The sequence below is a fragment of the Anser brachyrhynchus genome (assembly GCF_964034855.1).
Source record: "Anser brachyrhynchus genome assembly, chromosome: 2".
Lineage (NCBI taxonomy): Eukaryota > Metazoa > Chordata > Aves > Anseriformes > Anatidae > Anser > Anser brachyrhynchus.
In genome coordinates this window covers 119,597,109-119,623,850 of record NC_137695.1, presented here as the reverse complement: position 1 = coordinate 119,623,850, position 26,742 = coordinate 119,597,109, and the positions used below count along the sequence as shown (strand labels likewise).

Genomic DNA, 26,742 nt, shown 5'->3' with positions numbered 1-26,742 from the left:
TAGATAGCTTTATTCCTTCGTTTTATATGGAAGCATTTCTGTATGTGCTGCATATATGATGGAAAAGCCTCAGGAAGCATTTTCTAATCAGATCTAGGAAGACATCGTACATCATTTTTCATTTCATATGCTTGTATGATTTCATCTACTACATTTAATGTAGTTGTTTAGATACCGTTTGAAAAAACTAGATGCTTAATGTGAGATTAGAGCTACTATCATGTTAATCGAATGATAGTCTGCATAGAAATCTTAAAAAGGATAGCTATGTGCAATATTCAAAAATATAGGCAAAGACTTGGGTATTTTTAAAGGGAGTGCTTAAATTTTTTTGATAACTGTTGATATTTGGTGTTACTAGAAGAAAACTAACTTTTCCTTTATATCACATTTTTCAGCAGTGAACTATTTCTGTTCATAAAGAAATAGCAAGTGGATGTATTTTATGGAACAAGAGTAAGGAACATCTAAATGGTAATTCCAGCAGCAGTATATGTATTGGAAGCTGTATACTTGTCTTTCCCAGGCTGGAAAAAGCTTATGTTCCATCTAGAATGTGACTTGACTTTCTGTTCCCACTTAAGTTCTGTTACTGAAATTCAGAACAAACTTAGCCCACAGAACAGTCATCTGCTGCTAGAAGGCCTCGTTGCTTAGATAATTTGTTTGTCCCTTGGACTGTCTTAAGAGTTATTTTGTCTCTGGTTAGCCTTTTCAATGAACTGACCCTTAAACAGCCTTTTACATGAAAAAATACTTTTTGATTTATGTACTTGAGTAGTTAATCTCCATCTGCTGGAGCAATGGAAAGCTGCTTTGTTAAATTCAAAAACTGTTTTTCTCTGTGGAAGCTAGGATTTGTAGCATAAGCATATATAACTATGGTCAGTAGGTGGCATTATGTAATAAGTGTACTCACATAGAAAATTTGGAGCCTCTTTAATCTTTCAGTATGATTCTGTCCAGTAGCTTGTCCTTTACAGCATTTTTTTGTATTTGATTTTTTTTCCAAATTTTCTCAATTAATAGTGTAGCTTTTTAAAACATTGTTACATCAAAATTCACTTCTACAAACTAGATTCATAGAAGTGTTAGTCTTCTGTTAGTTCTGTTAACCATAGCCAACACACAGCTTTTCAGATGGCTTTCTTGTTTCTGGGATTGTTCTGCTTCTCGTAAAGTTAATGAGAAAAGAACTTGAATTAAACGGGGAGAGTTATCCATATTGTCAGTGTCATATTTTGTGCTTTTATATCCCTTCCACTTATTGACATTAGGGAAATCTTATTTTGTTTTTTGGGGGGGGGATTTATCATGCTTCTAGGTCTTCTCAGCTGTTAATTACCCCACTGACTGCCACCTTTCCCTGTTGACTATTTGAATTTAAGTCTAAAGTGTAAAATATTTTCTTTTTTTTTTTTTGATTTAGAAATAGTCACTGCGAAAATCAACGAAAGCACTAGCGTACCTGTTTATTTTCAGGGCTCTTCTTAGTTTACCTGTGATGCTCATGTCAACCCTTCCCATTTCTCAGGGCTAAAAAGGCAAGAACTTGTTGGTACAATTGATTACTTTACATCTTGGATTTCTCCAACATTTATTGTTTTCCTTGCTTTTTTTATTTTACTGTAGTTTTTCTTAACTAGCTGTTGTAGTTTAACCCCAGCAGGCAGCTCAGTGCCATACAGCTGCTTGCTCACTCTCCCCAGGTGGGATGGGGAGAGAACCAGAAAGGTAAAAGTGTGAGAAATCATGAGTTGAGAAAGACAGTTTACTGGGTAAAGCAAAAGCCATGTGCACAGGCAGAGCCAAACCAGGAGTTCATTCACTGCTTCCCATTGGCAGGCAGGGGTTCAGCCCCTTCCAGGAGATTAAGGCTCATCACAATGGTTTCTTGGGAAGACGAACACCATCGCCCTGAACATCCCCCCTTTCTCCTTCTTTACCCCAGCTTTTATTGCTGGGCATGACGCTCTGTGGTATGGGACATCCCTCTGGCCAGCCTGGGCCAGCTGCCATGGCTGTGTCCCCTCCCAGCTCCTGGTGCACCCCCAGCCTCCTCGCTGGCAGGGCAGCACCAGGAGCTGGAAAGGCCTTGGCTCTGTGTGAGCACTGCTCTGCAACAGCTAAAACATTGGTCTGTTATCACTACTAGTCTCATAAAAAAATCCAAACCACAGCATTATGCAAGCCTCTACTAACTCTATCCCAGCCAAAACAATGACATTGTTTTTTTTCTAGTATGCTGAGAATTTTATTTCTGATCTGTGTGCTATGAGAATTTTAGTTCGAAATTTATTTTAAAGATGGATTCACAGATACAGAAACCTCAAAAGATATTCAAACTTATGGATAGCCTTTTGGAACTGAGAGTAAAGCTGGAAGGAATTTCCTAGCTCAATGTATCCAGTTTTGTGTAATTGCAAGCTCCACACCACGTGACCAATTTAAAAAGCTTACTGAGATGCAATTTAAAAGCAATTATTTTCTTGACTTCTCTGTACATGTTACAGTTTTATACAATCTGATTATCCTAAAATGTATAAACATCCTTTCATCTCAGATCTGCATGTATTCTTCTCTAGTTCAAATCTGTATTTTCTCATGCCTAATCCTGTCTTTGATTTTGGTACTTGGCAATTCCGTAATGATTACCACAGCATGTTCAATGTCTTCCATAGCTAAACAATTCAAGTTCTTTTGGTGAGACTCCTAATCTCAATCATCTCTAACAATTCTTCTCACCTTTTCTAGTTTCCATTCACTTGGGCTGAATAAGACAGTTAAAATGCTGGAAACCTGCTTTTGTTTGCCAAAAGGTCCTCCCTCATTCAATGCGGAAGTTGCACAGAGTTCAGTAACTGCATAGCTCTTCAGTATTCTCTTCCATCTGCTGTGTGCATCTTTCATTTTCTTTTCGTTACACTTAAACTACTTTTATGATACTTTACTTTCTGATTTCTGTGCTTTTCTCACTAGGATACAAATACTTATTGCAGGCTTTGCGAATAAGCTTTATAGTATTTGATGTCAAGACCTCTTCGCTTTCAATATTAAACCAGCAATGACAGTAATTTCATTTGTCACCTGGTATATGTAATTCTGTATGGCTTACTGTTCTCATTGACTTCAACATCAAAAAGAAACGCTTTGAACTAATGTCTGTCTTTTATTTCTTAATTAAGAAAACAAAGGGTTAATAAACAAGTTTATGGAAGTACAAATGTAGTGTCCGCTGTGTTCAAGCAATGTGTCAGGTGCAACATGGAAGTGGACAAAATCAATGAGCAAAATCGTATGCAAAGAACCACACTGCCTCCAGCAGTATTTTGTCTCACCTGTTGAATGTGACAAAGGAGACAATGGCCCGGCACAGCAGTTCTTATGTCAGGATGCTTCCCTGTCCCTGCCTTTGCTGCCTCTTCTGCGTATGTCTACATATGTTACCTTCTGTAATCATCAATCTAAGACATGTTTAAGATGGTCCAACTTTCCTGTTTTGCCCCCTGACCCTTTTACGGGGTTGCCTGTTGTCATCCACAACATAACAAGTAATTCCTTGCCCTGCCCAATCTCCAACTTGCAAATAAATGTCTGGCTGCACTTTTCCATTCTTGTTGTCTCGCTGAAGTTGCTTTCTCTGCCTACTTCCTCTTGTTCCACTGGCTCATCAGAAACGAGAAGAGTTTAGAGCAAGTGTTCACAATTGGAGAGACTTGTCAGCCCTCCCCACCATGATGCATATGGATAAAGAGACCCTATTGCTTTATGCCAGGTGTTTTGTAACCCTTGACTTAGCTACTTCAGCTTTTAAAATATTTTCGTATCTTTCTGGATTACTGAAGAGAAGTCGGTGGGGAGAATTTCCATTCATGAAACTTCCTCCACCCTCACATACGGTATTAATAGGATGTTTGCCAACAAAACTTTCTATTTGGTTGTTATGCAAAGCCAGCGCCCTTTACAGGAATAAAAGAAGAAAAATGTATTACTGATAGTGTTTGCAGTATTCTCAGCTCTACAATTGGTAAAATGGACAACCGTTTCAGAGAGTCTGTGTTGCGGTCTAGATTCCACAGAAAATCCTGGTCATAATGCTCTTTTGTCCTTCTCTCTTTCATTGCATTTTCTTACACTGTAGAGACCCAGAGCAAATTCCTAATTCCTGCCCCATAATAGGAAAGTTAATACTTCCGAGTAAAAACAATTATAAGAATTTTAACATATTGCAAAAGCACTTAATGTTCCTCAGTTTATATTTTTAATGGTTCAGTATTTGACTTTTCAGAGGAAATTTGTGAGGAACAGTCTTATACAAGTAGACAATGGAAGAGCTAATGACAGACAATTACATCTTGGAATAATGAAGACTAAGTGAAAATTGATGCTTCTAATAAGGAGTATCAGGCATCCTTAATTGTCACTGCATGTATTTATTTTGCTGTGTTTTGAAGGTTATACATTCCATGCTGCATAAAGAAGTTCAATAATTTGTCTTAGGTAGGACTTGCATGGCTGAAAATTTAGTGACAATTATGATCTACTTCCTAATTGGCAGATAACGAATGAAGATGATGTTTAAATTTGTACATACATTCATTCTAGGAAGGAGGGGGAAAAGTTATTTTCATATATGAATTTAATTGTTTAAGAGGTAGATTCTTTCGCCCACAGTAATAATACTGGATATGCTATAATGTTAAGTCTTGGATATGCCAGAATTTAAAAAGCTGTTTGCAGGAATTAGAATGATGGTTGATTGCCTTAGAATTAGTATCTACTTCTTTCTGCTGCATTAAATTTAAAATCTTTCACTTGTGCTGGTTAGTTGTGGGAAGTTCTTAAAAGGTTATGTTGGTAATGTTTGGAGATTAAAATCTCATCTGAGATTTATTTGGTATTGGATTAGAGAATGGAAGTAATGTGAGCTTGACACTTGATTTCTCTATGTAGGATTCTGTTATACCCTTTAATAGTTACAGGAATTTTATTAAAAGTCTTGCATGCTTACAGAGAAGATGATTACTTCAGTGCTTTTTGATTGTTACAAAGCTTGTGTAACAAATGTGTCTTTTCTCCTATAGGGATTTTTGGCTAATCAGAAGAGAGCTGAGAACTTGAAAGATCCTTCTGTGCTGCCTGACTTGTGCTTGAGTCATGCAAATCAGCTGATGATTATGTTAACTAATCACAGAAAACTGTTAGATATTAAACAGAAGTGCACCACTGCCAAACAGGAGCTTGCAAATAATCTTCAAGTCAGACTAAAGTAAGTTACAACTTCTCAACTTGGCATTGCAAATTCCACTTGTATTGATATTCTTAAAAGAAAAAGTGTCATAAGGAATTCTTCAGTAATGCACAGAGGCTTTTCTCAATGGAAGAGAAAATAAAAGTTGGATCAGTTGAGGTTGTTTATCAAGTCATCTGTAAGTAAGAAACAAAATATTACTTAAGCTGTAAGAAAAAAATCTCTTAATGACCTTCAAATTAATAAAACAATATTCTTGAACCTACAATCCCCTCTCCTGTCATCAACCTTGAAAGCCATCAATATCGTATTTAAAATCTGGCAATTATATTGATATTTTCAAAAGAGTGTAATAAATATAAGTAAAACATTCTTCAGTAGCTTGTGATCATATCAAAGCAGGAAAGCATTACATTAGTTTGTTATTTACTTGCAGTTAATGAAAAATAATTACGTCTACTGACAGTGAAAATGTCATTTTTTCATGTAAGCGTCCTTGCCGTATGCCATAGAAGGCAGTAAGTAGTCTGTATTGCTAAATGGAAAAAGTGTTCTTTCCACTATTAAACCTAATCCTTAAGCTTTATTTAATGTTATGTCAGATACATAGGGAAAGTGTACAGACTTAGATCATTCCTTCAGAACGGGTTATGTTTATACTAGCTGTTAATAATTAGGCAACATTAGTGAAGGGTGTAGAGGGCAAGAAGTATGAGTAGTGGCTGAGGTCCCTTGGTTTGTTCAGTCCAGAGCAGAGCAGGCTGAGGGGAGGCCTCATGGCGGCCTGCAGCTCCCTCACGAGGGGAGCGGAGGGGCAGGCGCTGAGCTCTGCTCTCTGGGGACAGCGACAGGACCCGAGGGAACGGCATGGAGCTGGGACAGGGGAGGGTCAGGCTGGGGGTTAGGGAAAGGTTCTGCACCCAGAGGGTGGTTGGGCACTGGGATGGGCTCCCCAGGGCAGTGGTCACGGCACTGAGCCTGTTCGAGTTCGAGAAGCATTTGGACAACGCTCTCAGACACATGGTCTGATTTTTGGGTGGTCCTATGTGGAGCCAGGTGCTGGGACCTGATGATCCGTGTGGGTCCTGTCCAACTCGGGATATTTTGTGGTTCTATGAACACTGACGCTGTTAAACTTGCACACTGGATTGGTTATTCATCAAGGAGATATTTTTTCTTCTTGACAAGATTACAGTTTGTATAAAAAATGTAGTTTAAGGATGCAGGGAAAAGTAAAGCAGAATCAGCAGTGCAGTAATGACAGATTCTGTGTTTGTAAGATGAATTATTGCTAGGGAAATCAGAATAGGAATTTGTTTCTCTTCAGTGCCCATGCACCTACTCTTACCCTTCTGAAAAGATGTATTTTTTGTTTTTTCACCATTTTTCAAAAGCAGAGAGGGTTAGTATGTGGAAGTTAGCTTACCATAAACATCCCTTTGATTTCCTATATGCTGAAGTACTGGTGTAGCTATGTACCTAATTCACAAGTTACTAGAGGAAAACAATTGCATCCCTTTGGAAGGAGAAAGTGAGGCACAGAGAATGAATGCAAGGAGGATAGATCTTGAGAAGAATAAAGCATAGATTAAAAAAAAAAAAAAACAACTTTTGTGTGTCAAACCAAAGGTGGTTCTAGATTGTCTTTAGCAGCAGCTAGTAGCAAATGACTGTAACAGGAATGAGGAAAATACATATTTTCCTCTAAGAATATTTACATATTGAAGTAGTTCTGGGTTTAACTGCTGGGTAATTACTTTAACTACTTCTTTTGAATCCACGAACTCTTCCTGGCTTTTGTAAGTTCAGCCGTGCAACTCTTCTGTGGAAAAAGTCCTTCCTTTTGTGCTTGAACTGGCCACTTGTTGGCTTTGTGTAATGCTCTCTGTTTATTTGTTGCTACTCATTACTGTGAGAAAGTTAAAAGTGTATGTTTGTCTTTTCTGTTAGCATATGTTCCTCCTAGTTTAATGTTGGCTTCATTGTATTTGTCACTTTTACTTCACTTCTGTCAACAAAAAGATTTTTTGTTACTGCAAGGGTGCTATGACTTCTTTGGAAAAGTTGCTGTAATGTTTCCACTGAGACACCAGGTTATCACCTTTTTAGTAGTTAAGCTGTGATTTAATTATTTTGGTGTCTGTGTTTGAAATTACTATATTGACCAAGGAATGCATGTGTATATTTTCAATAAGATAGTTGGACGTGTGGTTACATAAAATGAAAATTTGTATGTTAGCAGGGCGGTTATTTGTAGTGAGCAAGTAGATGGTGTGAACTTCCTAGGCAGTCTTTAGATCTTCTCTTTAACGGTATCCCCACCCCTGATATTTCTGGCTAATGCTTTTCCATATTTTTAAGATTTATAAACAAAGACTAGTGTCGTCTTTGCTCTGGATGTACGAACTTCTTTGTAAATTCTTCTAGAGAAAATTACATTATTATAAGGTTATCTATGCTAAGAGTATTACTTACCAAAAACAATACCTTAACTTAAATGTTGATGAGTGTTACTTTGAACATTTATGTGGATTTTTTACTCTGAGAAGTTAATAGAGAAGACAACTACTGAATTCTGAATTACTTGGTACTTCCAGATAACCTGTTGTTGACCTGTGTAAAATAATATTGTTTAGCTGATCCAAAGACGTTGCTAATTTTGGATAAATTAAAATGCAGAAGAGATGACTAAGTTGCTATCTTCTAAAGCGTAACCTGCTTTTGTAGGTGGTGTTGTTTTGTAATGCTTCATGCTGACCAAGATGGAGAGAAACTGCAAGCTTTGCTTCGTCTTGTAACAGAGCTTCTAGAAAGGGTCAAGGTTGTAGAGGCTCTCAGCACTGTTCCTCAAATGTACTGTCTAGCTGTTGTTGAGGTTGTAAGGAGAAAAATGTTCATAAAACACTACAGGGAGGTAAGTAAATACAAAGGTTTGGTCTTGACAGTTTGTCAACGTATAAATTAACTACTAATTATGCATTTTCCTTTCTGCAGTGGGCGGGTGCTTTAATAAAAGATGGGAAACACCTATATGAAGCTGAAAGAGCAAAAAGAGAATCTTTTGGTAAACTGTTTAGTAAGTACTTTCTCTTCTGTGAAATCAGAGCTATGGTTTAGTATGACTTTTGTCTTTAAGGGTAGTTAAAATATTTTCATTATGTTGTAATTTAAATACCTGCATGTTGTTTTTTGTTGCTTAAATAGAGAACATACGGTGTGCCAGGAGGTCCTGTTATGAACAAATTTTGCTACTAAATCATGTTACGATTTAATCTATTCCATATAGTTTATCTAAAATATTGTGAAAGTTCTAATTAGTTTAATGGTTCTGAAAGAAAAAAAAAATCCTAATTACTACACTTGAATGGAGTTTCTTCTTGAACATGTTCTACAAGCTTTACTATTCCATTAAATAACACTTGTGAAACCATTACCGAATATTTGGGTATTGGTACAGTTTCATTGATATTTCTTCAGGAAAGACAAAAACTAAAGTTGCACGTGTATAACACTTGACCAGAGGTTTAAAAAAAAAAAGTATGAAGTTTGAGTAAAAAAAAGAAATCAGAGAAACTGGATTTTTCCTACTAAATTTGTATCCTATGTTCTAAATGAACTACTAAAATAAGAAAATTGAGTAAAAGGTTATCAAAATTTTGGAAAGGAGATTTGCAAGATTATGAAGAAGAAAATTTGAAAAACGACTTGAGGATTTTAAGAGATAAGCATTAAGGGAACAATCTCAAATGGAGTGCGAAGTTGTATTTTTCATGGTGGGTTTTGCATGAAGTTCCATGCAAAAAGTTCCAGTTTTTGTTAAGAAATAGCATAGTTGGTAACACCTTCAAATTTGGTTCAGTTGTTAAAGTGTTTCTCATGGGGCATTGTTTGTATGTTGCATTTATTTCTTTTAAATAACCACTTTTTTTCTTTGCCCAGGGAAGTCTTTTCTAAGGAATCGCTTGTTCAGAGGACTTGATTCCTGGCCTCCATCATTTTGTGTATGTACTCAGCATCTTTGTTTCTTTCATGTTTGTAAACAGTACTGTAAATTAAACTAGGCTTAATTAATGTTGTATGCCTGTCACATTGCTGACACAAAAGAAACAACTAGAAACTACTATTTTTTGCTATTTAAAGTGATGTGTATTAACACTGGTTCCTAACTTGCGTTGCAGTGGGAGAGGAAATATCAGTTTGATACTCCGTTTTAAGAAGGAGCCTCTGGAATTGAATAAAAAAAGCTGTTGATCGGAAAGCAGAGGCCAGGAGGGATAATTTGCCTAACTAATCCAATATTTTGAATAATACAGCCATTAGATTATTCATGCTGCAAAAACAAGTAAAAGGTTTTCGTGTTTTCCTGTAATTACTAGATGAGCGGAGCAGAGTTTTCATCTCTTCATTGGTTGATAACATGATGGTGAAAAAGTGTAGCTATAATCAAGTATTGTCTATTAAATTTAATTTCGCACAGACTGGTTAATTCAAGTAAGATCTATCTCTGTGATTCTAATGTTGCCATCTTATTTTGCCTTGTTTACCCTTTGCAGCTTCTCTTTTGCAGCATTTTTTTTTTTGAAAAGATGCTGGGAAGAAATAAAAATGCTACTTTTCTATTTTAAATACTGAATCGGATTGATACTTAAATATTTGTTTAGTAGCACAATAAGTAAAGTTTCAGTGCCATCTCTTATCCCTTAACTACTTAAATCATTAATGCTTACAAAGCTTGGTAATAGGGAGGAAGTACTGATGCCAGAGGCACTATGGATAATGACTGTAAATGTAAATTAACTTTTTAGGGTTGTATGGGTGAGGATGTAGCCAGACACAGTTTCCTTAAAAAGATAATGAATTCTTTTGAGAGATCAGTTTGTTAAACTTCTCCATTATGAATTAGGCTCCTTTTTTGAATCGTTCCTTAGTCATCTTGATATCACCTTTATAACAATGTAAACTAATTTCTTGTTAATACAGACACGAAAACCTCGCAGGTTTGACAGTGAGCTTCCAGATATCTCATTAAGTGACTTGCAGTTTTTGCAGTCATTTTGTCCTTCAGAAGTACAGCCATTACTCAGGTAAATCACCTTTTTAAACTTTGTGCAATATGGAGGTAACTTCCCTTTCTGTCGTGCTTCCACTTCCAATTTATTTTGCATAAGGAACAGACAAGGATATTTTTGTTAAACTGATATTCTTAAGCAATGCTCTTTTGCTGACTTAGTGCAGATATATGTTACTTAAATGCTTATACACAAGCTCAGATGACCTGAACACATGTATGCCCTATGTATTCTGTATGGAGATGTAAAGGATGTTGGACATTGCTCTTATGGTTAGTGAACTTTCAATTCATGTGTCTTAAACCTGTAAAAATTGGGCAAGCACAAAATAGGCAGGAGCAAGTCCTCTGTAAGGTGCTGTCTAGGAAGAGGTCTATCTGTATCACTGTAATCAGATGCTACAGGTATCTGCATTCTCCGTTCTAACAAATGTCACTGTATTTAGAGATTTTCTCAGATTTCATTTTCTAGCTCTAAGGCCACAATCCCACAAAGGATTGATAATGTAAAAAGGAGTTTCTCCACTGTCATTTGTCAGGTTCATCAACAGTACCAACCTGCAACCTGTTACTAGTCCACAGTGCAGGAGCTGAATTGACTGCATTTTTCACCTTTATGTTGTAATGGCATTCTTTTTAATTCAGAAGTCCTGGAAATCCTCCTGGTGCTATGGCTACTGACATTAACAATAAGTATAATGAGTTTAGTTTGCTTGAGAGTGAATTTGCCATAGATCGCAATGCAACTGATAAACCATTCTGATTTCCTCGTTACACTGTTAAGTTTGCATCTCAGTCACTGTGGAGATAAAAAGCAAACTATCATGATATGTATTGCTGATATTTGCTGTGAATTTTACAGCCTTCCTAGGAAGTTCAGATTGAATTCAGGAAGAATTTTGTTTTTCTGTTGTCAGGAAATCATCAGTAACTAAACTGTTGCGGGTTACTGATGTAATGATAGAGCTTTCCACTTGATGGCAATAGAGGTGGAATTATGTCATGTTCACTCTGTTTCGTGTTTACGTTTGGTGGCAATGTTGATGACAGTGGAGGACTTGTAACTTGAGTGGGCTGAGTTGCCCCACATGTTGGTACACTCTGAGCTTCAGAACAAACTTCAGAGCAGTGCTTTGTCTGGTATTTTCATTTAACATCTAAAAAGAAAATCAGCAAACTAGCAAGCTGAAACTTAGCACAGAATCCTTACCTATCACCACCCTGAGCTGCATAATTAAAATGATGCTTCTAGTATATATACTATTATCTAGTACATAATATTTTGATTAGAGAATGCAAAATACAGTGAAATATAATCTGCTTTTATTATGTTGTTAGTCTAAATTAACTTCAGTTTCATGACTTCAGTGAAGTAATTCCAGATAAATATTCTGGAAGTACAGGCTCTCAAGAAAAATGGAATAAATATTACTTTCCTGGAGGTTTAGGAAACTTGCAATTGAAATCTTACAGTGCAAAACTTGCAATATGATCACAACACATTATTCAGCCTTTTAATTTAGGCTACTTATCATTGAGAAAGCATAATTGAGAATTAATTGTTGTTTCAAAGGAAGAGCTGGATTGGAGAAAATCCAAGAGAATAATTGAGTCATAAGTGCTTCAATTACAAATCGAATCACCATCAATTCTCTTCTGTTAGTGTTGTTGTAACTCTAGGTACTAGTGGTAAATCTTTTTCTCAGAAGGAAAGACTCTGATATATTACTTCCCCATTACTGTGTTTATTATTATTTAGTCCTTAAGAGCTCTTGAGTTCTTATTTTAAAGCATAAATACCAGGTGTTTTTGTGGATTTTCCATGTAAAATAGATGAAACGAAGAAAATATAAACTTTATACTGAGAGAAGCTTAGCCTTATTGGAATATCTATATAACACTTTAATATATTTGAATATTAGATGTAACAGTAAGGGGAAAAGAGTTAATCTTGCACTGTTTTTAAGGGTTCCCATACTTTGCGACTTCGAACCTCTTCACCAGCATGTACGTGCTCTACATAACCTGGTAAAAGCAGCACAGAGTTTGGATGAAATGTCACAAACCATTACAGACCTGCTGAATGAACAGAAGGTATGTGCTTTTTTTTACCAAGAAAATAGAGTATTGGAAAAGAGTTGTGTATCTTCATAATATTGTTTTAACTGAAAAAAACTGTTCCAGACATGAAGATTAGGTTATCTCAACTGCATAGTAATTGTTTCTTTTCTGTTGAGTAAAATGAGCCTATTTAGAAAGCAATCTAAAGATATTAAACGTTTATCAGATGTTTATATTTTACAGAATTTTTAAAATTAGGAAAATAAATTAGAGAGTCTAATAGAATTATTCTGAATATTTTTCTGCCTTTGTGAGCTTTTGTGTGTGCAATGTGTATATTTTGCCAATGTTGCTTTAGCTTGTATTTTAGTTTGTTCTTCCTGTAGATACTTGCATTGATTTTTTTTTTTAAGTCTTTCTGGCACAAACAGGTAAGGGAGAATTCAGGACCTTGATTGATTGTCCCCATTAATCTGCATATTGGTGTGTCATCTACTCCTTTTGTTGCAGTCCTGTTTCTTGGGGAAGGGAAGTAATATGTGCAGTTCTTTGAGTATAGAAGAAATAGATGGGAAAAATTTCTTCCTCGTTTCGCTCTACTGTTAAGCAGATACTTTGCCCTAGAAACTCTATTCCTGTCAATCACTTTTGATTCTACACATTCTGCCTCTTTCATAGTATGCCAAATGGAGTCATTTTAGCTTGTGACTGTAACCTGTCCTGTTGACTTCAAGCAAAAGTTCAAACATAGCTTAAAGTTGACTGCTTCATATTGGGCTTCTCTAGTAGTTGTAGTATAGAATTTTTGCAGGACTCCATGCTATCTACAGTGTGAGTGTTCAGATACATTTTGATGCTGACTAGAAGCAATTTTTTTAACTGTCTTTATACTGAGCCTGTCCTAGTTCCACTGAAATTTGAGGTATACTCTTCAAATAGGTTGTTAACTATTTTATCCTCAAGATCATGTGCATGTTCAATTTTGAATTAGAAAATTCCTGCTTAAACTACATGCATGAAGTCCTGTCTTTTTACTCCTTTGAAACTTGAACAAGATATTTACTGGTAGTCTTTGTATAAAATGAGATCTGGGCTATTCTTTGTTCTGAAATATGAAAATGGTGTGCTATTTGTCAGCTTAGCTCTTTTCTCTTTATGAAGGTTGCTTTCTTTATGAACAGCCATTGTGAACGAGAGTTAGGGCCCGATTGCTGTATTAGACAATGGAATGGCTAGGAGTAGTGTAACTTCTGTGAAGTGTGGGATTTTTCTGAATATACTCTTCTAACATGCCACGCTATGGTATGTAGAAGTCCACCCCCATCTTGGAGCATACTGAGATTTATCTTGTAAGAAACCAAGGCAGTGACAGGGGTTCTAGGGAATTCTTAATATCACTGAAGCTTGGAGTGTCAGGATAGTGTGAAATAAATCAAAAGAATAACTTTGAATCCAAAATATATATAATAGTAGAACAAGAAACAGGAAAGGTGCCTTGTTCAGTCTTGATCGTAGAATCATAGAATTGTTAAGGTTGGAAAAGACCTCTAAGATATCTGATCCAACTGTCCCACTAAACCATGTCCCTAAGTACCATGTCCAACCTTTCCTTAAACACCCCCAGGGATGGTGACTCTACCACCTCTCTGGGCAACCCGTTCCAATGCCTGACTACTCTTTCTGAGAATAAATGTCTCCTCATTTCCAACCTAAACCTCCCCTGGAGCAACTTGAGGCCATTCCCTCTAGTCCTATCACTAGTTATGTGTGAGAAGAGGCCAACCCCCAGCTCCCCACCACTTCCTTTCAGGTAGTTGTAGAGAGCAATGAGGTCTCCCCTGAGCCTCCTCTTCTCCAGACTAAACAACCACAATTCCCTCAGCCGCTCTTCATAGCACTTGTGTTCCAGGCCCTTCACCATCGTCATAGCCCTTCTCTGGACACATTCTAGGGCCTCGATGTCCTTCTTGTAGTGAGGGGCCCAAAACTGAACACAGTACTTGAGGTGCGGCCTCACCAGAGCAGAGTACAAGGGGATGATCACCTCCCTGGGCCTGCAGGCTACGCTGCTGATACAAGCTAGGATGCCATTGGCCTTCTTGGCTACCTGGGCCAGGGTGCTCGTGTTCAAGTGAGCATCAATCAGTACCCCCAGATCCTTTTCCTCTGCAGAGCTTTCAAGCCACTCTGGCTCAAGCCGTAGCGCTGCATGGGATGGTTGTGGCCAAAGTGCAGGACCCGGCACTTAGCCATGTTGAACTTCATCTCATTGGCCTCTGCCCGTCCACCCATCCTGTCCAGGTCCCTTTACAGGGCCATCCTACCCCGTCCGGCAGCTCGATACTTCCCCCCAACTTGGTGTCATCTGCAAACTTACTGAGGGTGCACTCAATTCCCTCATCCAAGTCAACAATAAAGATATTAAAGAGGATGGGTCCCAACACCAACCCCTGGGGAACACCACAGGTGACCCGGTCGCCAGCTGGATTTCACTCTATTCACCACCACTCTCTGGGCCTGGCCGTCCAGACAGTTTCTAACCGAGGAAAGTGTGCACCTGTCCATGCCATGGGCTGCCAGCTTCTCCCGGAGCGTACTGTGGGACCGTGTCAAAGGCCTTGCTGAAGTCTAGGTAGGCTACATCAACAGGCTTTCCCTTATCTACCAGGTTGGTTACTTGGTCATAGAAGGGATGGTTTCTATTGCTCTGAAAGTCCACCTAAATATTGGTTCAGACTTGTTTATCTGAGAAATCTGTATCTGTATCAGGCTTTACAAAAAATGCGTGCCAAATCAGGAGAATGTTCTATCCACATTTTTTTTTGCTGTTCTTTGATCAGTTTGGATTCTTGGCTGACTCAAAAATGTGAAATGCTTAGACAGATTTGGATAATTCTCTCTTCCCTTTAAGTAAATTAAATTACACAATCAGAGTTGGGCAACTCGTGATGTCATCTTGAAAATGCCTGTCTCTGTATGTCATTTCAATGATTCATTTGAACATCTTTTTAACTGAAGCAAATAGGTCTGAAGAGATTTTTTTTTGTCAGTATTCTTGTTATCACCTGATAGAAAATTGGGCCCTTTCTATTTGTCACTTTGTTTTGCAAATGATCTAGCAGTATTTTTTGGTTGTTTTGCTTTAAATCATAGAACATATAATCAAAGAAAGGCTTAGGTTGGAAAGGACCTTAAAGATCATCTAGTTCCAACCCACCTGCCACGGGCAGGGATGCCAGCCACTAGATCAGGTTGCCCTGGGCCCCATCCAACCTAGTCTTGAACATCTCCAGAGATGGGGCATCCACAGCTTCTCTTGGCAACCTGTTCTAATTGCCTCACCACCCTCTGAATGAAGAATTTCCTCCTAACCTCTAATCTAAATCTCCCCTCTTCTAGTTTAAAACCGTTTCCCTTTGTCCATCATTATCTGCCCGAGCAAAAAGTTGCTCTCCATCTTTTTTATAAACCCTCTTTAAGTACTTGAACCCCCCCCTTTAAGTAGTGAAAGGTCTCAGTGAGGTCACCCCGGAGCCTTCTCTTCTGTAGGCTGAACATCCCCAGCACTCTCAGCCTTTCTTCAGAGGTGTTTCAGCCCTCTGATCATCCTCATGTCCCTCCTCTGGACCTGCTCTAACAGATCTACATCCCTCTTTGCATATGCTCTTCTGTTTTTATTTAAAATGATTGAGATAATATGAAAATGACCTCTTATCGTCAGTATTGCTAGGTATTTCTAACCATGAGCCAGCAATGTGCCCTTGTGGCCAAGAAGGCCAGTGGTATCTTGGGGTGCATTTTGAAGAGTGTTGCCAGCAGGCCAAGGGAGGCAATCCTCCCCCTCTACTCAGCCATGGTAAGGCCACACCTGGAGCAGTGTCAGTTCTGGGCTCCCCAGCACAAGAGGGATATAGAACTGCTGGAGCGAGTCCAGAGGAGGGCTACAAAGATGATTAGAGGACTGGAACACCTGTCGTACGAGGACAGGCTGAAAGAACTGGGCCTGTTTAGCCTGGAAAAGAGAAGACTGAGGGCAGACCTCATTAATGTACATAAATATCCGAGGGGAGGGTGTAGAGAGGATGGAGCTGGTCTCTTTCCAGTTCTGTCCAGCAACAGGATGAGAGGCAATGGGCACAGACTTGAAGCACAGGAAGTTCCTGCTGATTATGAGGGGGCACTTGTTTACTGTGAGGGTGACAGAGCACTGGGACAGGCTACCCAGAGAGGTTGTGGAGTCTCCTTCTCTGGAGGTATTCACAATCCACCTGGACGCCATCCTGCGCAACGTCCTCTAGGTGATCCTGCTTGGCAGGGGCGTTGGACTAGATGATCATAAGAGGTCCCTTCCAACCATGCCCATTCTGTCATTCTGTGAATTTACACAATATAATTTGCAGGATAAATACATATTTAATAATAATCCTGAATATTACTATTTTTCATGGTTTGTGAACTGTCAGATATCTTCCCAGGATGTTGATGATTGTCCAGACTCTGAATGTTGCTCATGTAGCCCATATAGTATTTGCCCAGGGAGGCACACTTGACCCCAGCCTCCATTTCCACACAGGTAGCAGCAGAAGCCTGGTTCTCCAAGTTGGACTGTGATAGTTTTTCAGGCTTATTAATAGTGCAGCAGTTTAGCTTTTTCTGCGTCAGGCAGGAGTTCAGCTTCTGTGGTTGATGCAGGAGGATCGTCTTTTGATAGCTGCTTTAGGCAGGAGAGGAAATCTGTCTGCAGCCAAATGAACAAAGAGCAAGTCAGAGGGAATCCAGTAACTGATCGGGGAAGCTAGTAATATATATTCTAAGTGTCCCATTAATTCTTATCAGTCCAGCTTTGATGACACGGATAGTATGCATCTTTATCTGAGGTTTCTTTTTTTTAGTATTACATCAAAGTATTTAAAGAATAATGTTTGTTTTTGTTTAATTTGTTGCTATTTTGAAATGTGTTTTTCTTTGTAATGCTTACTGCTTTTTCTGTTTCATTTAATGGTCTCACACAGATTGATGTGTTCTTTCATTTCTATAATACAAAGTTTAATCTGATTAGTGATTGGGTTAAAGATACCTAGGAGAAAGTTAAGATGCCCATAGGAGTGAGGTAAGAGGATTAAGGTGTCTTCTCCATGGTTAGTAGGTAATTAACATGTGCAATCCTGTGGTGTTAAAAGGTCCTAGTGTAAGAGAAGGCTTTTCAAATGAGATTAGGTATCTATCATTTGTTCTAGTTGAGTTCAAAATCCATTGCTGTTTATAATCCTTCAAAGAGTTGCACAGTTCCTTGCCTATGATTTTATCTACTGATCTAACTAGAACAAGGCATGTAATCCAGTAACAGCTCAGAGCATTACAATTACTTCTGATTTCTAGTTTTCCTTGTTTGCTCTGGACTTTGTCACAGAAATTACAGCATATGACATATGCATGCATTACTGCATATACTTTGTAAATGGACTACATAGCGGACATCAAGTTTTCAGGGAAATAAGCAGAAGTAAACAAAGTCTTCCATCTAGTTTCAGTTCCTCAAAATGTGAGGTTTTACTCTTCACTAGGAAATAATGTAGTAATTCAACCAGAGTTCCACCCTAGTTCACAGCAGCCACTGCAAAGACATTGAATTTGTTACAGCCTTGTTTCGGTTTCCCTCAGAACTGTGTAAAAAAAAATGAAGTTCACTTCAGAGTATTTCTCTACGCAGTGAAAAGTTGTGGTTTATTTTCCTCTTCTTTATGCTGTATTCTTACTCTACACTTTCTAGTATGATCCTCCAGGAGTGTCAAAAATTGATACCATCTTTCCTTTGCATGTGGCTTTCTGTAGGGCTTTCTAATATTCAGTCTTCAAAGTCATTTTTCATGTGCTTGCTTTTATCTGTGATGCTAGCTTTTATTACTGTTAAAGCTCTGGTTTATCAATATTAAATGCTTGTCAGTTAAAGCATGTGGTTTGAGTCCAGGCATTTATCAACATATAGAATATCTTTCAACATTTCTTTTTCTCAATTTTCTTAGATAAACAGCAAGCTGAAATTAATCACAAGGGAAACATGTTGAAATCTGGACTGATAGTATTTTTAAAAAAGGAATTGTTCCATTTATGTTTTTTGTCTCTTGTGTCCTGTATTCATTTTTGATGGCTAAAGACAGTGTTTTGAAAGAATAATATAAAGCTTTTTGCAGCGGGTTTTGATCATCAAATTTAAAAATCACTGTATGATTTACTTTCATAGAAATGAAAAGGCTAATGGAGGTAAGGTATATATGCAAGTCTGCTGTTTAGGTGAGTGTCACAACTGGAAATAAGTTATTCCTAAATCTTAGTTTAGTATTCATTTCTTACTCATATTAGTAATGTTACATCTCCATGAAGAAAACATATACCTAATACAGAGAAGGATAAGGTCCCTTTTTGGGTAGCAGCTATTTGTAAAAAGATTGAGAAAACAAAACAAAACAAAAAAAATAGGTATTTATGCAACAGCAGTCTGGTGTCTGCCACTTTTGTCTGGTTTTGGCGTTCTGTTGCTGACCATTTATTGCCCTGCTCTACTAACTCATGTCATTTAAGTAGCTGAGTTAAACAGATAACAAAAGTTTCTTCAGTAAAAATTAATATCCTGGAGAAGACTAGACACACTATTTAAATGCATGGAGACAGCAGGTATATTTTGGAAAAGAGGTGTGCACAGGATCATTAGCTGGAGGAGGTTGTTGGCTTTTTGGAACTGAGCATCATTCTGGAAGATGTCCTTCAACTGAATTCACTTAAAGTATATTTTCCATGGCAGTATAGAAAAGCATTTACACGTCTGAAATTTACTGTAGCACCTGTCTTTGAAATTACTTCAGATTTGTTTTCAAACACTGTACATGAACTTCACAGTAGAGTTTGCAGAATTTGAACTCTTGCTTTATAATCCTCAGTGCTGAACAAGAGGTAATAGTGATGAGATTTAAACATGTTATCTAATCTCAGTTAATTGGAAAATAGATGAGAGGTAGTCTTTAGCCTTTTAAATATCAAAAGCACTGTGATCAGAGTTTTTTTGGAAATAATTCCACAAAGGTGAAGAAGCTTGCATAATACTTGTGCTGGGTTACAAACTGCTGTTATTCAGGGGTGATTGTGGAGAGGTGTTCTAATCCTTAGCCTTTCAGTTGAAGACTCAAGTGTTTGGAGTTACAGAATCAGGTTTAGTGCTATCTGGTGTCTCTAGGCAAAATGACAAATGTTGGTGTTGGAAGCAACATGGGGAAATAAATCCACTCCAACTGCTATGTCCTGACTTCTGAAAAGTAAGAATTTTGCCTTTAATAAGAAGGTGCTCTTTATTATATTAGTAGTCTTTTACACTTGCACTTACTGATCTCAGAAGTAGAACAATTCTCATTGCAAGTTTTTGATACTTACGTTAGAAGACAACATTTTGTCTTGGTAAAGTTTGTGTAAATCTCTTTAATATTCATTAATAGTATCTGAATTAAACTAAATCTTAACGGCAGTATTAACAAGAATAAATTAGAAATAACTTAAAATTATTAAGGAAAAACAATTTCAGCAGATTGTTGGAAAACAAAGGGTATCTATTTCTGACCAGTTCCGTCATTTTTCATCCAAAATTGTTTCAGACTTCTCAAACACAATCATACGTGATTTATGTAGGATTTCTATATAGGTGGACATTTAATATTTGTTTGATCAATTTTCAATTTTTTTAAAAATTATCACTTGCAATTTCTGCAATTTTTAGTTAAATTGCAGTCTTAGTTATTTCGGATCCTTACAGATAAGGCTGACTTCTTCATTCTAGTTTTTCCTGGTAATTATTGATCAATTCAAAAATATTTGTCAATGCTTCTGCCAATCTCTTTAAATACTTTTTTGTGTTCTTTAAATTCTAGGCCTCCAATAGTCAAGCATCGCCACAATCTGCTGCTACACCAAGGATGGAAAGTACAACAGGAACCACAGTTGCTACCTCTTCAAAAACTCCTCCATCGCTCAGTCTTCAGGGTCCCCTGTGTCCTCCTGTGTGTCCCCCAGCTCCATTAGAGGAATTGTCACCAGACAGCATTGATGCTCATACATTTGATTTTGAAACTATTGCCCATCCGAACCTGGAGCAAGCTCTTAAACAAGGATCATTAGACTTGGATTCATTAGCAGAAAGTCCAGAATCTGACTTTATGTCAGCAGTAAATGAATTTGTAATAGAAGAAAATCCAGTATCTCCTAATGTAATAAGTGATCCACAAAGTCCTGAAATGATGGTGGAATCTCTTTATTCTTCAGTTATCAATGCAATAGACAGTAGACGCATGCAAGACACAAATTCTTGTGTAAAGGACGTTTCAGTAGAAAATGCACCTCTCAGTGTTTGCATGGAGAAGTGTAGGATTATTGCTCAAGATTCAAAGGTACATTTAAGAGGTATAAAAGAAGATCTTTGCCACTTTAGAACACTTGTACAAAGAGAACAGTGTGACTTTTCTAATTCTTTAAAATGCACTTCATTAGAAATAGTAAATACTATTGAGAAGGTAAAACTTTCACTTGAAAAAACACTAAAAGATAAACATCAAAAAGAACTACAGTCTTTGAAAAGTGAATATGAAACTAAAATTAATAAATTACTGGAGGATGGTGAAGAAAGCCAAAAAAAGATTACAAAGTTAAAAGGTGACTTGTTAGGCCTTGAGGAAGTACTTCAGAATAAAAACAATGAATTTGCGATGGTGAAAAATGAAAAAGAAGCTGTAGTTTGCCTTCAGAATGAAAAAGATCAGAAATTACATGAATTAGAATGCCAAATGGAGACACAAAATTGTGAAATTAAGGAACTGAGACAGTCACGTGAGATAGTTCTTGAAGACTTGAAAAAACTTCATATTGAAAATGATGAAAAACTACAACTCCTGAGGGCAGAAATGCAGAGTTCAGAACAAAGCCATTTAAAAGAACTGGAAAACAACCTACAAGCTAGACATTTACAGGAATTTGAGAAAGTGCTAGCTGAGCACAAGGACTGTTTAGATAAATTAAAAAAAGAGAACCAGCATAGACTTGAACAAATGCAGGAATCTCATGCAGCAGTTGTACAAGAGAAACAACAACAGGTAGAAGAGTTAAAACTGAAAGTTTCAGATCTGTCGGATTTGAGGTGCAAATTAGAAGTTGAACTTGCCCTGAAAGAAGCAGAAACTGATGAAATGAAGCTTCTCTTGGAAGAAAGCAGGAACCAGCAACAAGAGACCTTAAAATCTCAGATTGATAAGGAAACTGAAAACTTAAAAAAAGAGATTGATAAATTAAACAGTAAGATACAAATCAGCAGTGATGAATATCAAGTGGGCTTGTCAGAACTGAGAACTCTAATGACAATTGAGAAAGATCAGTGCATTTCTGAGCTGGTAGACAGATATGAAGAAGAATCAAATTTGCTTAGAACTGAACTAAACAAAGTAACAGTTCTGCATCAAAAAACTTGTGAAGCAGAAAAAAGACTTTCAGAGCAAATAACAGAACTACAAAGTAAGTTAGAGTTGGAAGTGAATGCCTTAGAAAAGGAAAAAACAGAAAAAATGGCACTCTGTGAGCAGCAGGAAAAATATGAAGCTATTATCCATAAGCTTAAGGAAGAGAAAGAACTGTTAGTATCTAACCAAGAGCAAGACAGGCAGTTGCTCATTCAGAAGCTCAATTCTGAAAAAGAGGATGCAGTGCAAACTGCTTGTAAAGAGTTTGAATTACAGAGAGAAGCTGCTGAAAAAGGGCTTTTGGAAAAAATACAACAACTTGAGATGCAAGTAAATCAGAGGTACTGTAAGAATTAAGTTGCTGTGTTGTCTTAGTATTCTAAAGTAATTAATCTGGTATATTCGTGATGCATTATGCAGTAGGTGAAATTTCTACATGTTTGTAGTAGTGTTTGTCTGATTTGTTTTTATTCAGGTTTCAAGTTATTTCTGTTTTATAGGTAGTGATGTTCCTGTGTCTGCATTTAGTCTAAAAGACTGTAACATACTTTATACAGTATGATTTTCAGACAGCAATGAAGATTTCTTATTTCAGTCTTGTAATGCTTTGTTGAAGGAGCACTTCCACGGTTGCTTGAAATTCAGGATTTGATGGTCTCAGCCTCTCTACTGTCCTGTCCTTTGCTCTGGCGCTAGCACTGTATGAGCTTGAAGTGGATGGCTTTTAGGCTAGTAACTTTCGTATATTGGCTAGTTGTACTCTCATGGTGATGCTAATGCTGCCATGAAAAAAATGTGTGAGAATACATGGTCAACTGAAAACTGGACTTTAGCTGCCTCGTTTATACAGTCTAGGATCCTCCATTTGAGCTTTATGGTGAAACATTATTGGGCAATCTCCTTTTAAAGGACATCCTAACATAATTGTTTTTCGTTGTTAATTTTTGCAGTATTTTTCCAATTGGGGAAAAAAAATCCTTGCCATAAAATCCTCGTTACTTCTCCTGACTTCCCGTTTCTAATCTACCTACTAGTTCATAATGCCTGTCAACAGAGTAGACATTTGTATATTGTATAATGGAAATACTAGACTTTTTCTATGCGACTGTGGCTTAGAAACAATATTCTAGTTTGAAATGCTAGAACTTGTTGTTAACCTTCCTGTAGAGTCTTGGAGCTCTGGAGATAATTCTTGTTTGTACAATACCCAATTGAAGCATTTTGTTCTAGGTATTATGATATATCAAGTACGTGAAATGTGAAAACCGTGATAAAATTAGCAGAATATACATAAAAAGAACAGTGCAGAACGCAAACACAAACTTAAGTTGGCATTCACCTTTTAAATATCAAGGTAATGTTTTTAAAAAAAAATAAAAATGGGGAGAGTTTATGCAGAGAATCCAGTACACAGTTCACTTCTGTGTAGAGAAATAGAAACATCCGCTTCACTTGAAATATCCACTTCATCCCCATTACCTAAGGATTTTGATATGCTAATATCTGTCATTGTGTTGTATTACTGTCTGTGTTTTGTGTGTCCATGTACTAAAAAGGTCAAAATGAGTGTGCTTCCTGAATTAAGGTTCAGTGATCGGGATACAATTAAATTAAAACTTCTGTTTTTAAATATTCTTTAAATTTAATGAAATACACTGAAATGAGGAGGAAAAAAAAATGAATAAATCAAGCACTATGTTCTTTTCCTTTTGTTTGTATTGATGCATGTAGAAGTTATAGAAATATGACTCAACAGGAAAAAGATGTAGCTATGTCATCAGACTTATTTAAAAAATAGACCGACATTTAAATGTGAACAACTGAACACAGCTGTGTGCATTACTATACAAACTGGATGAAGTGGAGAGCAATATATTTCAAAGAAATGTTATCTGCTTCAGTCTGAAGACATGTTAGTAGTTTGTTATGCGTTCTATCAAGTGATTTAATTTTCAAAGTGCGATGTTAAAATAAGGCCGCTCTTTATGCCTTTAATCTGCTGTTAGGCTTTTTCTTTAGGAATAAAGACACAACGTGTTTCGTCTCCAGAGGGCACATATGTTATGTGAATGTGTCTTAGTATTTCAAAGTCACTGTCTAGCTGTTTGGTTTTCAAGTACCTAAAACCCAAGCTATGTCAGTAACTTGAGTTGACTTGTTACCCTCACTTGGTTGTTGTTTAGCCGTTAATTTTTAACAGTAGAAAACAACTTTTATTTGGCACCTGCTTAAATGCTTGTCAGATAAATGCTTTTTTCTTCAAGATCAATGTTACACTAGCATTCCAGAAGTCACTGATAGGGACTTGCATTGTTGAATTTGATCTGAGTGTGGCACTGGTATCAGAAACTTAATTTTTTGAACTTTCATGAAAGTGAACAAAAATATTTAGAAGCTAGAAAGAAATGTTTATGGCCCATGCATTACTAAGACATGAAAATTAATGCATTTTGTTTATAAAGTGCCTGGAGCTCAAGTCGTTGTGATTAGGAGAGAGAATATATGTACAAAGCATTCATAACTATTTCATTTTTCTTATGTATGTAGTATGTACTGTTCCGAACTTAGATTAACAGAGATTAATTGAACAATGCAATTTTTATAATTACTGTCATTAAGCAATTTGTTTAGCTAAAAGACTTATAACTTTGAAAAAATATTAAAAGTGTAGTAGGACTTTTGACTGGTTTTAAAACTGAATTACCGATTTGATATCTTCCAGCCTTGGGATTTTCCAGCTCAGTGGTGAAGCTTTTCCATAAAGCATGCATGTCGTATCTTACAGATGGTTTTAATTTATTTAAAGACAAATTTAAATTTAATCCAGCACAAAAATGCTTTCTCTGGCATAAAAAAAAAAAGACTTGCCTGGGTGTCTCACAACTTATTTTGTTCTCTGCTTGTTTTCCCTCTGACTTCTGAAATCTCAAAAGGTTGTTTTGTCACTGTGTGCACTTAGTTCTTTCAGGGCCTTTGTATTTACAGCTTCTGACAGGCTTTCTGAGTGCTTAGCTACTGCATCATATTTTGTATCTTCAGTATATGCCCATGTGGTAGAGCAGTGGCAGTGTTCCTAAATATGTCCTTTGTCGACTTAAAGTACGGTAGTACACTGCTTACTTGCGAGAGGAACCCCAGTCCCTGAAGAAAGGTGCTTTTCGTATCTGAAAGAAAAATAAAGGTTAGGTAGGCATTGTAACTAGTGCCATAGGTATTGAGCATCCTTAGAATAACAATGAACTTGAGTGTCATTTTCCAAAGAGTTGAGAGTTCATTCAGTTCATCTGCGAGGCAGATGACACCTCCTTTGGTTTGGTGCAGCTAACAGTCTTGGGTTTAGGTTGGTGCATTAGATTGGCACTCAGGCAACCTGGAATAACACGAGTAATGATTTTTTGTTTGTATTGTAAGATGCAGGCATACCTCCTTACGCTTCCCAGCCAACCTTTTACATAGCTCTCTTAACTGGATAGGGAGAATTGATGGCAGAAACAGGTGAGTTTGTGCTGGATGATACAGTGAAGAATTCTTGAAGCATTTTTAGATTAGATGTGCTTCTGGGAGTTGGTATATTAGCGCACACAGTGTTTTGATTTCAGCACAGTCTACCTAATGTCAGGAGACTGTCCCTGCAGGCTGCTGAGACCGGGGGAAAAAAAATTTAAAAATGACACATGTATGTAGATAGGTTTGGGGAAATTTAATTTATATAAAATATAACTGGAGTAGCGGAACAATTGAAACTTAAAATAATACAAGTTTTCACAAAAGTTGCTGAACAAAAGGGATTTGTCTGTCCCAATACTGTACACAATGGTGGTATAACCAAACTGTTTCAAGAGCTGTTTAATGTTGTTATTAATCTTTCTGCCTGAGTGGCAGTTAATGCTTTCTTTTCTTTATGATCATTACTGCTGTTCTTCAGATTCTGCAAGCCAGTGTTGTCTTTTACATCTGCATTCCTTTGAATTATTGCTGAATTGCTTATTTTTGTAACAGTACTGTAGACTTTGCATTTTGACATGCTAAAAATCTCAATGGAATTGATCTGTCATTGTTTCTTGTTTCACCACTTCCCATACCTTTGTGTTCAAAAAGGAAAAAGTCCCTCCCTCAAGAAAATTTCAAAAGTATAGTCACTGTAGTGCACTAGAAAACAGAATGCCCAAGAGTGTGAATATGTTGAGATGTACGTGATTAAAAATAGAATGGAGTATTAATAATGACTTAATTGGAATACAGTTACAGTATTTGTTAAACATTTCAGAGAAAACTGTCTCAAAACTGACTTCTGATTTGTGTGTTTCCTTCTTTCCATATATTCTGGGACTCTGTATATGACATAAATTTAAAGCCTAAACATTTTCTTTTAAGTCCTCCCACTGAATCATCTGCTGAATCAAGCTTGGTTGCTGAACTTCAAGAAAAGCTTCAGGAAGAAAAAATGAAATTCTTGGAGCAACTTGAAGAACAAGAGAGAAGAAAGAATGAAGAAATGCAGAACATCAGAACATCGCTAACTGCAGAGCAGCAGGTAAAGTTGATTCTTTGTTACTTTCCCTCCTGTGAGAATGTGTTCTTTTGCTGTTTTGAAAATACGGACTTCTTTTTTGCTATGTAACACACATTCAGAATTTGTACTGTTTTGTGGAGTCATATGATGTGTTAATGAAATTCAGCACTCCATGGTTTGTTTATTAATTGCTTAACTATCTGTGAAATGTGCAATCCAGATTCAAGTACTGTTCTGCCGTCACTTTTGCTTGTGTTGTTATGCTAGTTCTGTAAATTGTATCTGTTAATATATTGAACTCCAGAAAGATGTCACTTAAGTGCAGTTTAAGTTAACAGTGTTATTCTGTGCAATACATGAT

At 37.0% G+C, this 26,742-nt stretch overlaps 1 protein-coding gene across 4 annotated transcripts in view; it reads left to right on the top strand.

The window, feature by feature from the left end:
• The window catches only part of RB1CC1 (RB1 inducible coiled-coil 1), a 77,627-nt gene that overhangs the window by 34,502 nt on the left and 16,383 nt on the right, over positions 1 to 26,742 (top strand). For all 4 annotated transcript variants that reach the window (XM_080580595.1, XM_080580594.1, XM_080580597.1 and 1 more), the window contains 8 exons: positions 5,085 to 5,269; positions 7,979 to 8,165; positions 8,246 to 8,327; positions 9,191 to 9,252; positions 10,232 to 10,335; positions 12,287 to 12,413; positions 20,294 to 22,209; positions 26,243 to 26,402. In XM_080580595.1, coding sequence (XP_080436721.1) covers positions 5,085 to 5,269; positions 7,979 to 8,165; positions 8,246 to 8,327; positions 9,191 to 9,252; positions 10,232 to 10,335; positions 12,287 to 12,413; positions 20,294 to 22,209; positions 26,243 to 26,402 — 2,823 coding nt within the window. The remainder of the gene's footprint in view (positions 1 to 5,084; positions 5,270 to 7,978; positions 8,166 to 8,245; positions 8,328 to 9,190; positions 9,253 to 10,231; positions 10,336 to 12,286; positions 12,414 to 20,293; positions 22,210 to 26,242; positions 26,403 to 26,742) is intronic.